The sequence below is a fragment of the Amphiprion ocellaris genome, chromosome 13, assembly GCF_022539595.1.
Source record: "Amphiprion ocellaris isolate individual 3 ecotype Okinawa chromosome 13, ASM2253959v1, whole genome shotgun sequence".
Lineage (NCBI taxonomy): Eukaryota > Metazoa > Chordata > Actinopteri > Pomacentridae > Amphiprion > Amphiprion ocellaris.
The window spans coordinates 14,346,764-14,361,087 of NC_072778.1; the positions used below are offsets into that span (position 1 = coordinate 14,346,764).

Genomic DNA, 14,324 nt, shown 5'->3' on the forward strand with positions numbered 1-14,324 from the left:
ATTTGACACCGTTCTCCTCAGCACTCGCTGCCTGTTAGTTTTGATACTGTTGCTAGGCAACTGTCCCCAAGGACGCAGCTCCGCAGGTTTGTGAGTTGCAAAGGTGATGTGCCATTCATAATACAAATGCTAATAGCCTTAAGGGAAGCAAGTTCCCAAACACAGCTCTGCTTTTCTTCACTTCCTCCTCCACTGAAGCCTGCCACTGCTGAGCTGCTGAAGATAGTCATTATTATCATTATTTGTTGAATCCTTCTCGGCATCAGCACCGCTTAAAGATTTGTTTTGTTAAAACTCTCTCAAGTCAGAACAAAGAGCAGCTGCTCAGCTCATGGGAGGCAGAGAAAAAAAAGACAAGCAATGTTTATTCATAGACATTTATCTATTGGTATTTACACATCTCATTACACATTGATGATTACCCATCACCCTCAGTATCTTTTGTATGTGGGTATGCAAAATGATGTAATTTCACAGGTTGTGAAAAAGAGGAGGAGGCGTTCCCCACAGGGCTGCATGTCAACATTTGTCATGTTTATTTTAAGAGCATATAGAGGTGGCAGAATGATATAAATGCACTAGGTGGTTGTGTGACAGACTTGCATTACTATTCAGTTTGTCCTCTCTGCTGCTGTTTGACACGGCCACCTAAATGGACGCTGGTCCCGCTGCAGGGGAGTCACGCAGCCAGTCTCATCTCTGTGCGATCATCTGAGGTCTGATCCATGTACGTCTTTCTATGCTGCTGGTGGCTCCCTATATTACCCTCTGCACACTCTTACACACACCCTGCTCACCGTGGCATGACTGAAGCTGTGTGATTGAAGAAAAAAGGCTCTCCACAGAGGCAAAGGGTCACCTCAGAGAACACTGCTATCACCGTCCGGACATCCGTTACCGCATATGTGTGGCCGACAACGCTAACAACCCCCATCGTTATTCTCCTGCCCTTTCAGCAGAATCCCCCCTGTGTGTGTTTGCCATTATGCATCTGAACATGTAACAAAGACACATGTATGTCACACAACACATAACAATAAATCACTTCACCTCAAGCAAGGTGTTGATAGCACTAACACATATATAAATATATATATATACACACTCATACCTTACTGGTCAACTAAGGTTTCTCTCTTTTTTTAATCACCATTAATACCTCATTAATCATTCAAATTTGTGTGGTTTAGCGGTTTTGTTTTCTGTTATCGTCCAGACCTCAAACACTTCTTTCTGTCTTTACTCTGGAGTTTTTAATCTGTAAAAAAAGTTTTCAGAAGAAAGGCTTTTTACTGTAATAACAAGTGGGTTACTGGCTGCTTTCTACTCTTTGTGTACAGAAATAAAAACTTTGTATTTGGCAATCTCCTTGTCTGCCTGTGCTTTTCATGTGACTGCAGTTATCCCTCTGAGAATTGAACAATGAAACTTAACTCAGAATGGTGCCAAATACAGGCTGCTAATATTAATTTTTCCTTTTTTTGTGTTTATATTTGGACTTGAATGTTGGCAGAATCAATATTTTCTCTTTTGAAGTTGGACTGTTGATCACTTTTTCCCTCTGTCTATATTTCTTTTCTTCCTCTCTGACTTCTATTAAATAATTTCAACCTGGTGGTCTACTCTGATGGACCATTTCCTGTCTTGCCTCTGATGTCTTTGCTCCCTGAGCTTGTTCTGCTTGGTTTCGGTGCAGCACCTGATTGGCATTTGACCTTCTTTTTGCCCTTATCACACCCTGATCTCTTGCTCGCTACATTATCTTTGCCTGAACTGACGGGCGCAGGATCGCTATCTTTATCTGTTGCTCGATTATCCGGTGCATCTACACCGGCTTCATGAACCATAACCCTCTCTATATTTTCACCGTCAAAGCTCTGTCCAGTCATGCTCCCACACTCTGCCTCTTTATTACTCTGCTCTGCTTTCACATCTGGGCTATTCGGTGCTTCATCCACTCCCTCTGTGTCTGCAGAGGGGCGTTTCTCTGAGCTTTCCTTCTCTTGAATCTTGCTCTCTTCAGTCTTCTTTTTTGCTTCAACTGTGGTTTTCTGTGCAAATTTCGTCTTTCTTGCCTTGCTTCCACCGGGCCCCCACTTCTCCTGCATTGTATCCCAATAAGTCTTGTTCTGGCTGGCATGCAAAGTGCGGATCCTCTCCCCCAGCTTTTTCAGTTCCTGCCGAACAAAGGGTTTGAACTTTGGGTCCAGTTTCTCCACCATATCAAAGTCCCTTTGAGCTTCAGCCTCGTTGCATAATGCAGCATGGGCTCGTGCCCTCTGGTACACCGCCTTGAAGTTACCTATGGAGAGTGTGAAGGAGAGTGAATATGTTTAAATGGCAGAATTATTGGCATGTAAAGACCACAGGAGGCAACAAGAGGTCAGCGAGATCGGAAAGCCGGAGAGCAGCAAAACAAGACGTTAAAGGTGAAATAAACTACAACAGGGAGGATGCAGTAACTGCAGTGAATGGAAGACATGAGACAGGCAAAGTAGAAGGCAAAAGTTGGAGAGGAGCAAATGAAGGGAGAAGGAAAGCATAAGAACAACCATTTCACATCAGCCTCAACTATAAATAATTCATCATAGCAGAAACAAAAAGAAAACAATGAATTCATTTTTGACTGTGATGTCTATGGGTGGGTGCCGGGGGAACAAAAGAAGGATACAGCATTGCGGTTGTGAATGTTTGGTTTCTTCTTTCCTTGGTAAACTGAGAGATCAAGGAGTGCTGCAGTGTGAAGGCAGGCATTTGCCGACGGCCAGGCATTTGTACTGGCATCAGATCTTAATATTTTGAAGCTTAAAAATGTTGGTATGCAGAGAAGAAAAGCCAAACCTGAGTGTATTTATACACTTGTGTACCTGTTTCTATAAGACTTTTGCCCCCCCGCCCGCTGTAAACTCCATCTTCACATTACCTTTGTGCTTCTTCAGCAGCTTGTCGTTGATCTCCACCACTTGCTGGTATTGTTTCAGCTCCAGCATGCACTGGCTGAGGTTGAGAGTCAGCGGAAGACGCACTTTCTCCAGCGACTCCCAGTCGTCGCCGCGCTTATCCCCCTGCTGAGAGAACAGAGTGGACGAGATGAGTGGGAGGAGGAGGTGGTGGTGATAGATGGAGGAGGAAATTATGAAAAGATGCAACAAAAATGAAAGAACAAAAATAGAGACAAAGATATAAGGCGCTGGGAGGGAGGATGAAGATTGGATGTTGGAGATGATGGAAAGAGGAGGCAGAGGGATATAAGAGGTAGCGGAGAGAAGTATGGAAGACGACGGGTTGATGAAGGGAGGGAGTTTGTTGCGTGTGAAAGGCGTGAGGGAGTTCGACAGTGAGGTGTGGCAGAACAGAGAGCTTAAGAAAGAGAAAAGAAGCCTGGCAAGCGCCTTGACAGTGATATCTCTGTGGATAGCCGTTATTTTTAGCACTCTTTCTCTGCTCTTCACTATGCTAGCATACCTACAATGCCACAGCTGCTCTTCAGCAAAAAAAAAGCAACAATGACAGATGATTACAGTTTACAATCCGCAGGGAGACACAATCCTTTTGTAAATCTACTTTCTGGCATGTTCCACTATTCATCACAGTGAATGGATTGAACTGGTGTTTGTTAATATGGAGAGAATCAATCCTGATCTCCATCTGGACGTCATCATCACAACAAGAAGCTGTAATTTACATTTCATTTCCCTCAAATGACTGCATAATTACTTGTTTGCTTTCACTAAACTTCACTTTATCACCCATTACCTTATACTGAAGTAGGTCCACATATTCTATCGCTTCCTTGAACTTTACAGAGGCTTCTTCAAAGTGTTTTTCGTTAATGAGGAAGCTTCCTTCGTCCTGCAGCAACATGACCAGCCGTAACATCTGCTGCCAGTCCTTCTCCTCTGTTTTGTTATTAGAGGTGTTCAGATTGATTGAAGTGCCTGCTTCTTCTTTGACACATTTTCCTTCAGTTGGCGTGACCTTGTTCTCACCATGTTCCTCTTTCTGAACTTCAGCACATCTGACTGGAGACTCCTCTGAACTGTTTTGGTCATCCTTAGTCTTTGTGCTCACACCTTCAAGGTAGTCTTCTTCTCCATTTTCTATCTCTTCCTTCTCTTCCTCATTATCTCCCTCCCTCTTCTCCTCTTCGTTTTTATTCTCCAGCATGTTCCAGTATTTCTCCTTCTCCTCCCAGTACTTTTCCTTCATGCGCTCCGACAGAGCCTTCAGCTCTCGGCAGACGAGCGAGGACAGAGTGACGTCCAGGTGGGCCACCATGTTGAAGTCTTTCCGGGCCTCCTTTTCATTCCACACGGCAGTGTGGGCCTTGGCTCTCTTGTAGTAGCCCTTCACACAGTCTGAGAGGCAGAAAAAAAAACAAAGAAAACACAGATGAAAACAGATTTGTGAATGTCTACCCTAGATATTCAATAATACATCTGGTCTGTCTGCTGAAGCTGAGGTAGCAATTTGCCTGCGTTTAGGACAGGGAGTAGGTGTGTAGTGTCAGGTGTATTTCCTATTAGCACTGAGTTTGCAGAACAAACATTGCATGCATACTGCATCTTTATTCCACTCTAAAACATTTTGTCTTTAAACAAAGGTTTGACATTTTGAGATGGATTCGCTTTTCTAGCAGAGTTCGATAAAACTCACTTTTTCCTATTATTAAAGTCCCTCTCTGGTCATTGATTAAACTCCTGAAAACTTATCTCTATATATCAAAGTTAGATGTTTAGTTTTTTTTTCAGGAAAATATGCCCTTCATACCTTCAGAAGGCATCAATGTAACTTTCTAAGCCATTTCATTCTGAGCTCACCAGCTCACCTCTTCTACACTCAAACTACTCTGCATTTCACAATGACAAGTTACAATATTGGAATAATTCATCCGTATATGTTTGAACCACAGACTGATTCTGGAGGGGAAGAAGAATACAGAAAGTCCCATCCTGCCAGTTGACAGGTTTGGTTTCTGAGTTTTGTTACATATGAAATTCTGGAAATATGAATCCATCAGCGGTACACTGCAGTTTCAAGGTGGAAATGTTTAGAAATGACTGCTTGTCTTTTAACAGAAAGTAACATCATAAGGACATGGTATAAAGGTAAAAAAGAAACTACAACAACTAGCCTAGCTATGTCTAACATTAACAAAATTTACCTATATGCCTCCCTAATTAGCATATTGCTTTATCTGTAAAGAAAGAGTACAAAATGACAATTTCATGTTATCCATGTTAAAGTGAATTGCTGTTTTTACACTTTGTTTGTTTGTATGGTTTCAACAAATTAAATATAGCATGTTAATTAGTGAGATTTAGACATGTTTGTATCAGTTGTTCCCTTCAGAGAAAGCCAGCTTAAGTATTTCCAATCGTTGTGCTAAATGTGTTGCTAGTTGTAGCCTCATATTTACCACAGACATGAAAGTATTCGATGCAGTCGTCTCAGCTAACTCCACACCACACAGCGAGCAAGTGCATTTTGCATGTGTTAGGTTTAGATTCCCACTTATGGTTCCATTTTTCTGCTTCTCTGCGTTTAACTCCCCTCTATGCTAAATCTTTATTCAGCCCAACAGTTAACCAGATTTCACTGTCGCCTCTGGCAAAAGCAGACTCACTGCACTGAGCCTTTTCAAAAGATCAGTTGGGTTGAAGGGATAAAACAGCGTCAGAGTGGCTCACTTGAACCGATCGAGACAACGTGATATTGGGGACAACAACAGAGAGATGAATGTAAAGTGGAAAAGAAAAGGAGATATTGGTGTGAAAATATGGCAAATGAAACTACAGATAAAGTGATGTTAGGATTAGGAAGAAAAGACACAAAGGAAACTGGAAAAGGGGCTGCACAGTGGCGTAGTGGTTAGCACTTTCGCCTTGCAGCTAGAAGATCCCTGGTTCGCGTCCCGGCTTTCCCGGGATCTTTCTGCATGGAGTTTGCATGTTCTCCCTGTGCATGCGTGGGTTTTCTCCGGGTACTCCGGCTTCCTCCCACAGTCCAAAAATATGCTGAGGTTAATTGATTACTCTAAATTGCCCGTAGGTGTGGATGTGTGAGTGCTTGTTTGTCTATATATGTAGCCCTGCGACAGACTGGCGACCTGTCTAGGGTGTCCCCTGCCTTCGCCCGAGTTAGCTGGGATAGACTCCAGCCCCCCCCGCGATCCTAGTGAGGATTAAGCGGTGTATAGATAATGGATGGATGGATGGATGGAAACTGGAAAAGGAGAAGAGGGTTTGGTGATGCTAGTTTATGATAGTTTATTCTTTGAAGCGTTATGAAGAGGGCTCCAGCTCTGACGACGGTTCGAACAGGGCCAGTGGAGCTCAGAAACTCCTGCCCACAATTTCCACATTTCACTTCCGTGCACGTCCTTCTTCCTCCTGTCACACACATAGACATGCTTCCATCATTTTAGAAGACATTACATCAGCATGCACTCATTTCCCAGAGCCATGCCCAACCTTAAACTTAATCTGAACCAAACCTTACGCTAACCTTAAAACAAGTCGTCATCTTAAAATGCAATGATTTATGTTTTTTCCCCAAAAGGGATTTGAATCCCTATAATGTGGCTGTAACAGATTTATGGCCTCACAACATGAGTCCCACAAGTACACACACAAACACACATTGAGGCAAGTATAGGGTAAAACTGGAATTCCAGGCAGAGGAATAGAGTGTTGAATAAAGGCTGTCTCAATGGATGCTGTCTCTGGGTGAGGGGCATAATTCATGAGGCTCTGAAGTGGAGACTGTGCCAGCATGTGAGGCTCCTCTAAGATTATATGAGTAGCCATGGGTATGACAGTACAATTCCCAGGGCTGCCTGCCAACCTCAGCCCTCCTACACACTGTCTCTGAAGACACAGCTGCCACATACAGCAGCCACTGCAGTAAACCCAGAGCAGGCAGCAGACCCTGACCTGTCAGCTTCTTACAACGCATTCAAATCACTGCTAGTGTTCATATCCAGAGGTGGAAAGTGATGCATGCAGGCCCTCATTTTTCTACTCACCAATCTGGAGCATTTCATGGACCTGATTAGAAAGAATGGTTTGACATTTTAGGGAATACTTCCAATTTGCTTCTTGTTAAGCGTTAAATAAGAAAACTGTGACCAACTGCGACAGTCTACAACCAGGAGACCATGTCTGACCACCAGGCATTTTTTTAAAAAATTATATATATATATATATATATATATATATATATATATATATATATATATATATATATATATATATATATATATATATATATATATATACTAGAAGGCACGACAGCAGTGATATTAGCCATCAAAGACTAATAACTCAGCTCAGTCACTTTAAACAGAGAAATTCTGAAGCTGTTCATCATTTTAAATGTTTTAATGTCATACTGTTTTCATGAAGCTACACTGTCAAAGATCCCTTTCAGTATAAATCTTTTTTTGTTTCAACATTGTTAACATGCCCATATGGTGTTTTTTTTTTATATGCTAGACATCTCATGTTTAAAATAAGGAGCCATGATTGAGTATTTCCACCTTGAAACTGTAGCGAACCAATGTCAATGTCCAAAATACACATTCAGATTTCTGGGATTTAATACATAACACACCTAAAAACCAATTTTCTCAACATGCAGGATGGGGCTGTCCAGACCAGTATTCATCTTCACAATTGTTTTGTGGGTCATACATGTTTGACTGAATTACTTCAGTATTACAACCTGATACTGTGTGGTGGTTTTACAGTGACTGTACAGAGTTGCAGATGAGCTGGTGTGTTCGAGCTGCAGTGAGTGGAGTAGATGTAGATAGAGCCAGGGACTTCTGCATATTATAGAAGAAGCAACGATGTGGAGTTACATCAAAGTCATTTTTGGAATGAAGGGATTTTTATTTTTGTGGAAAAATCTCTAAAATCTATTTTTGCAGAGGTCTAATCAATGACCGGAGAGGTACGTGATCAATGTCTTTATGCTAAGCTAAGCTAACCGCTCCTGGGCTTTCCTTTATATTTAAGGGACAGGCATGAATAGCATCTTATCTAACTCTTGTCAAGAAACCAAATAAGCATGTCTACCTGACAGTTGGAATTCTTCTTAGTTAGAGATCAAATTCGTTTTCAACTAAAAAAGGAAAAAACTCAATGATCCTTACATTTATGTTCATATAATGGCACATTCTGGAGCTTTTTCCTTTTAAGATTCTCTGAATGTCTATTCACTGGTAAGGATCAGTCTTTCAGGTTGTGTCTTTATAAAGAAAGCCCAACCTTGATCTCAGGCAAGTATGGGCACAAAAGCAATCCTAATGGCAAAAGAATAAGAAAATACTTCTCAAAGATGAGATTTCTGAAAATTTACAGCTCTACAAAAACACAAGTGAAAATATATGGCACCAAAAATCTACCTGCGTTTTAAATAGTAATGACTATAATACATAAATTACACTAGAATGCTTAACAAATGCTGATAGCAAGAATTCATGCTTTCAGAGTTTTGGCACAGCAGCAGCCTTGGGGTTAGAGGACTGTGAACATATGGGATGTTTGCTGGTTCACATCTCTGGGGAGGAAGTGAGTGAATAATAGCCTTGCACTGTTGAACTACCTCTGTGCACAAGATTAACCCTGTTAGCTCCAGTGAAGCTGCCCGGCTCACAGGTTTGACGGAGTGATGCAACCGTGTGAATGTGAGGCAAGAAAAAACAAAGTGTGCTCAGGCAGTTCTCCCAGGAAACGACAGATTAAAGACGAGTCTCATCGCCAAAAACAATGAGAATAATCAGAATAAACCCCAACAGTTCTTTCTATCCAAGCATTTGCCGTTACCTTTGTGTTTCTCCAGCAGCTCAGTGGTTTTCTCTATCACTTCATAGTACTCCTCCAGCTCCAGCATACACTGGCAGTAGTTCAGCTCCAGGGGGACAATCATTCGGCCCAAGTTAATGTAGTCTACATCACCCGGCATCTCCTACATAGAGACATGCAGCGATGGAAGAACAAAGACATGCTCATAGTGCTGCTACGTTGCTTGGCAGCCCCTACACATATTTTAATAATTTAAGTGAACTCAGTAAGTTGAAATATTTTCACAGATTCAAACATGATGTAGCTTTGGGATGCTAAAAAATACCAAAAGTTTTACTAAGTGTTTGGATGACTATCTGTACGTCTTCAACATCAAACTTGTGAATGTATCTAAAGCTGCTAAAATCATTGTCATGCACAAAGAACCCTGTATGCTCTCTGATCAAAATATCTCTCACATACATCCTCTTCCATTCTTACACTCCCCCTCTCCTCCTAGACAGTCCTCCACAGCTCCCCCTCCTCTTTCCTCTGCCAGCCCTCCCACCCAACTGCCTGTAATCAGGGACACAGTGAAGCAGAGCAAAACAGGAAAACAGGAATCTCCCACTGGAAAAGAACAAGTTGCATGTCCCAAAAACCCCAAATCCTGAGGAAACCTCAGGTTTCATAAGCGGGCACAGCAATCATTTCGCTCCCTCCTCCTTCACTCACTCTGGACTGGACCGTTTTCAGCAGCAGGACAGCTTCTTTGTACTTGCTGGCGGCTTCTCTGAATTGTCTCTGCTTGACCAGAGTGTTGCCCTCCATGTGGAGGCTGGGCACCGTCTGCAGCTTCTCGTCCTTTTCCATCATCCACGACTCCCTGTGGTAGGATAAAGGGTCTCCTACCTGGAAGCAGCAGGGACAGAATGCAAACATAGCAGAAAAAAAACCCTCTAATGATGCCAGTGAACACAAAAGAGGTTCAATGAAATGTACTCGTGACAAGAAGTATTTGAATACAACTCTGAGGCACTTTTTCTTTTCCATTTTCAATTTTTTATTGTTCTCCTTACCTCTGCTCAGCTACATAACAAAAGGAAACTTGGACTTTATATTACATTTATTTGAAAGCTACAGTCTCCAAGAGATATGATAAATGTTAATAGAGAATAAAAGCTCTGCAGTGTCTCAGAGTTGTTTTCAAGTATAACGTCAACACCTGCTCAAGGCCACCAGTAACTGGAGTGATTTTTCTTCTTTTTAATCTTAGTGTGCACAAAATACCATCTTGTGCCTGTGTGGTTTGAAGTAATTTATAATCAAGGGGCTCCATATTTCAACACCTTAAAAGAAGCCATTATGCAGACGACTTTCACTTAGGTAATACTTTTACAGAAGGAGATAGTTTGAATGCGTGAAAGCATTTTACTTATGCACCTGCAGAATTGTGGCTTCACTATTTTAACTCATGTAAACAATCTAAATTCTTCCACCACTGCAGAGTTGTCAGCTGGCATGCCGGAAAAAAAAGTGAAACTATCAACTATTCAACTTACTGCCACCATCGCTGGAACTCCTGGTGAGTCTCAACCTTGTTCTGGATAATATATTATTTCGAAGCTGAATCTTTTAGGCAGAGAGAGACTTGAGTTTTGTCAGAGCTGTCAGTGGGTTTTAGAAAATAGTGTCTCACTTTTAGAAAAGGAATGGCTTAATAGATAAACGTGTTTTTTTTTTCCTGTTAGCCTTTGTTTACAGATACTAAACTGTGAGAGAAGCTGCTTACTGAGTAGAATTCACGGACAGCTGAGCGTTTAACTCCATCCTCTTTCACTGTTCACTGTGACATGCAGTATTTAACCACTGGTGCTTACCTGCAGCAGCTCCATGATAAATATGAGAGACTGAGGAGTTCGCATGAGCTCATCTAGCTCGGGGAAACCGGTGGAGTGATAGTGAAACAGGTTTCCCATGCCGCACATGTGTCTCTGACCCTCCAGGGGGTCTTTCCCCTGAGCAATCAGCCTCATTCCCTTGGACACAATGGGGTACAAGCCTGTGTGCTGCAAAATGAGCACATCAACAAAAACATGAACATAGGCTCTAAAACGAGACATAGAAGTATTTAATCATGCTAACCCCCTGGTGCTGCCAACCCGTGCCAATCAGTTCTACAAGGCAAACACAAGAAGTAGCCTGATTTTACTTGCAAAATACATTTTTCTCCAGGAGGAAAAACACTAAAATTTGCACAAAAAGATTGCTCTGTTTGTGTTCGGAATACTGAACATGTAGCAGGCTACACAAGGTTGACTCATGTGCATCATAATGAGGACTAAAAGCTTCCCTTCCTCACTCACGAATACTTATTAAGACCTCTCAGGGGTTTGATATCTCAGAAACTGCGCGTGCAGTCTGTAATTTGACTCACAACGGCATCGCACCAGAACTCAGCCACCTCTCCGATCCTCATGGACGTCAGCAGGGTCTCCCAAACTTCCATCTTGAACATCTTTCCGACAAAGATCTCAGCCGGTCTGCCTGCCAGCCGACTGTCATCGATGACAGTCCGCTCAAAGTCATCCAGCAGCGTCTGGAAATGGAAAACCAGCTTGGATGGGAAGAGAGAGCGGGTAACAGAAAGATTCAAAGAGTAGAGATTAATGAGGGAAACTTCCCTCAGGGGCCACTTCATACGGCCTAATAAAGTGGCCACTGAGTGTATTCTTCAAGAAAATATACAACAAATGAACGAGCACAAACATACAGTAAAACAACTAATGTGCTTAACTGTTTGTTCTCGCAGTACTTAAATCATTGCTTTGTACTTCAAAACAGATACAGTTTTTGTAGTGAAGAATCCTCTATGGGATTATATTGCAGATGTCTGTGAATGATCCCCACATCTATTCAAAGCTCATGGATTTTACCTTCATTGTGAATGTTAATGTGTTCCATTGATGGCACACTTGAAAAATCTTTTAACCACTGGCTAAGCCACAATTTCAGTGAATTTCAAAAAGGCAGCATTTGTATGTTTGGCATGCAGACAACATAAATATATCATATTTTTTCTCACTTCCTCAGCTACATACAGTGGGGAAATGTTGTAAGTTTTTCCTGTCTTGCTTTTTTCGACATGTTCTGTGCGTCAGTAACATACCGTAGATAAAAAATGAATAAAAAGTGGCTAACTTGGGCAATCTGTAGTTGTTAAAAAATGCATGATTTGCTTTTTCTCCCTTGTTGTCATGATCCCAATCTTTAGTTTTATATTATTCAAAATAAAAGCTTTTTAACTGAATGCTATCATGATGTATTTCAGACACTTTATATGTAGCACTGACATGCCAATTTTCATTATAGGTTCATCTGTTTGTGAAAGACTTACAAAGGTTTTATCGTCGCTCTGACTGTAAAATAATGTTGGAGCCACGTAACCTTCAATTTATAGCCTTACAGATTGTGTGTAATGGTCTGATAACTGTCTGAACAACTGGAAATCACTTCACCGGGGGAGGAACACACACACACACACACACACACACACACACACACACACACACACACACTCACACACACACACACACACACACACACGCACACACACACGCACTATGATACTAGCACACAGGTAAATGGAAATTCATGCTGGCATTGTCATGGAAAATATTTGTCACAGTGTCCAGGCTCGCTGCCATATGGCTGGATGTGACTAGGATGGGAAAAAAGTCAGAGACCGGCAGATCAGTGGATCAACAGAAACAAAGACACAGTGCCAAAAAACATGTTGCAATTTGGTTGACCAAATGTTTGCTCTGTGTGCATGAGCCAGATACAGAATAAATTTCCTCACTTCATGAATAATTCAACAGAATCTAATTGATGTGGGCAATGCAACAAACGGCTAGAAATAGACACTAAAAATAGACATTTTCTGAGCAATATTCGTCACATTAGAATGCTAATTATACAAGCACTGACTTTAGATCTAGTGTCATTCAGGTCATCGGGTTAACCGTCATTTAAGATACCTTTGTCCCAGGTGGAAAATGCGGCAGTGGTCCAGTGCCTCCAGCCAGGATTTTCTTCTTGACTCCCGGATGGTTGAGAAGGTATGTCTCCTCCATTGTCACTATGCCTTGAGTAATACCAAGCAGAAAAGTGTGCGTTTTCGAGATTTCTTTTTTCCCTCGAGATGTGTGTTCTCCTGGCTTTCTAATTAGCCTAGTGGAGAGAGTCTTGGCTGGTTTACTGCTCTCTGACAGATGGCAGGATTAGGAAGGGTTTGGAGATGGCCACTTTAATCTGAGGAGCTAATCCCTTGCCTACCTCTGCCATTGGTGGGGCAATCCCTGCAGGAAGGAGCAGGAGAGGAGGGGATGACCACTGGGCCCAGAATCATGTGGATGAGAAAGGCCCAGATCGCTCTCGAACACGTAAAGATCTTTCTGGAAGGAGGGAGAGTTCTCTGATGACGTAACGATGGCTTAGTGAAGCAGCTGTCTGGCCATGAGAGAGGCCTGTACATCATACAGGAGAGTGAGCATGAAGTAACCCTTGAAAGGTTAATGTTACAAATCTCAGCTAAGACCTCAACTAATCATCATTGTCTTTGTTGATGAATCTACAGATTATTTTCCTGATCATGTGGCGTGCTGTTCGGTTGATAAAATGTCAGAAAATTCTTTTTTTAGCCTGTTTTGTTTAATCATTCTGAGCTTTAAAATGACTTAAAGACTCCCTCTGGTGAAAATTAAATTCTTTCACTTTGCTAACATCAATATTTATCAGTATTTTTATATACTGGAAGGTGCAAGATAAGCAAAATCACCAGTCAATACCATGGCTTGACATTTCACCTTGCATGTGCAGTGCTCTGATGACAGTCTCAGAAACACAGATTTAGACTTTCAGGGTTTTATACAGAACAAACCTGAGGAACCAATCCTGTCAGCCTGCAGAGTGGCCCCCAAACCCCGCGGGGGGATTTGAAAGGGATATTAACTTTTGTAAATTGCCACACCAGAGCCAGAAACTATAAGAAATAAAAAGCAAAGAAAAAACAAAACAAGAATTATCAGCGATCCGACTTTCCAATAGTCCTTAGACTAATCATCTGCAATGTGTGGTTCGGTCAGTTGAATTAAACAAATCTAAGCTTAAAATGAAATTTAAAAATTATATTTCATTAAATCCATTTAGTTTCATTTAAAAAAATGACCATTTGCACCAGCTTCTATTAAAAAACAAAACAAAACAAAACAAAACAAAACATAATAACTCATAATAACTGTGCAACTTAGAAAATTCAGGGACTTTTCGGTCCGTGTACGGTCCGTGTACGGATCTGGTAATTGGATTTTCCGTTCTGAAACGGGTATTGAAAAACAAAAAAGAAGTGGTTATTTGATTTTCGTTTAAAATAAAAAAAAAATAAAATTGATATACAAGGCGTTTTTCCTTTTCATGATCAAAAAGGGATATACGATATTTTTTTAAAATGCTTTGATTTTCGTTTTATATTTG

The 14,324-nt window shown here is 41.4% G+C and overlaps 1 protein-coding gene across 3 annotated transcripts; it reads right to left on the reverse strand.

The window, feature by feature from the left end:
* Nucleotides 1-345: 345 nt before the first annotated feature.
* Nucleotides 346-13,068, reverse strand: LOC118470520 (aryl-hydrocarbon-interacting protein-like 1). Of its 3 annotated transcripts, XM_035949731.2 has the most exons (8): nucleotides 12,830-13,065; nucleotides 11,227-11,406; nucleotides 10,670-10,858; nucleotides 9,525-9,701; nucleotides 8,832-8,973; nucleotides 3,757-4,358; nucleotides 2,924-3,068; nucleotides 346-2,302 (listed from the first exon to the last, which is right to left on the reverse strand). In XM_035949731.2, the coding sequence occupies exons 1-8, from the start codon at nucleotides 12,923-12,925 to the stop codon at nucleotides 1,620-1,622; spliced, it is 2,214 nt and encodes a 737-aa protein (XP_035805624.2). In that variant the 5' UTR covers nucleotides 12,926-13,065; the 3' UTR covers nucleotides 346-1,619. The 3 variants fall into 3 exon arrangements, with proteins under 3 accessions (XP_035805624.2, XP_054872621.1, XP_054872622.1); XM_055016646.1 differs by lacking the exon at nucleotides 12,830-13,065 and having other exon boundaries at nucleotides 11,240-11,379; XM_055016647.1 differs by lacking the exons at nucleotides 346-2,302; nucleotides 2,924-3,068; nucleotides 3,757-4,358 and adding an exon at nucleotides 4,367-6,392 and having other exon boundaries at nucleotides 12,830-13,068.
* Between the last annotated feature and the right edge of the window lie 1,256 nt (nucleotides 13,069-14,324).

Excerpts from the sequence above, each read along its gene's own strand:
- LOC118470520 (XM_035949731.2), bottom strand. The coding sequence starts at position 12,925 with ATGGAGGAGACATACCTTCTCAACCATCCGGGAGTCAAGAAGAAAATC. Across the intron at positions 9,702-10,669 it reads TTATCATGGAGCTGCTGCAG|GTAGGAGACCCTTTATCCTA; the intron begins GTAAGCACCAGT and ends TGCTGCTTCCAG. Across the intron at positions 4,359-8,831 it reads GCTGCTGGAGAAACACAAAG|ACTGTGTGAAGGGCTACTAC; the intron begins GTAACGGCAAAT and ends TCTGCCTCTCAG.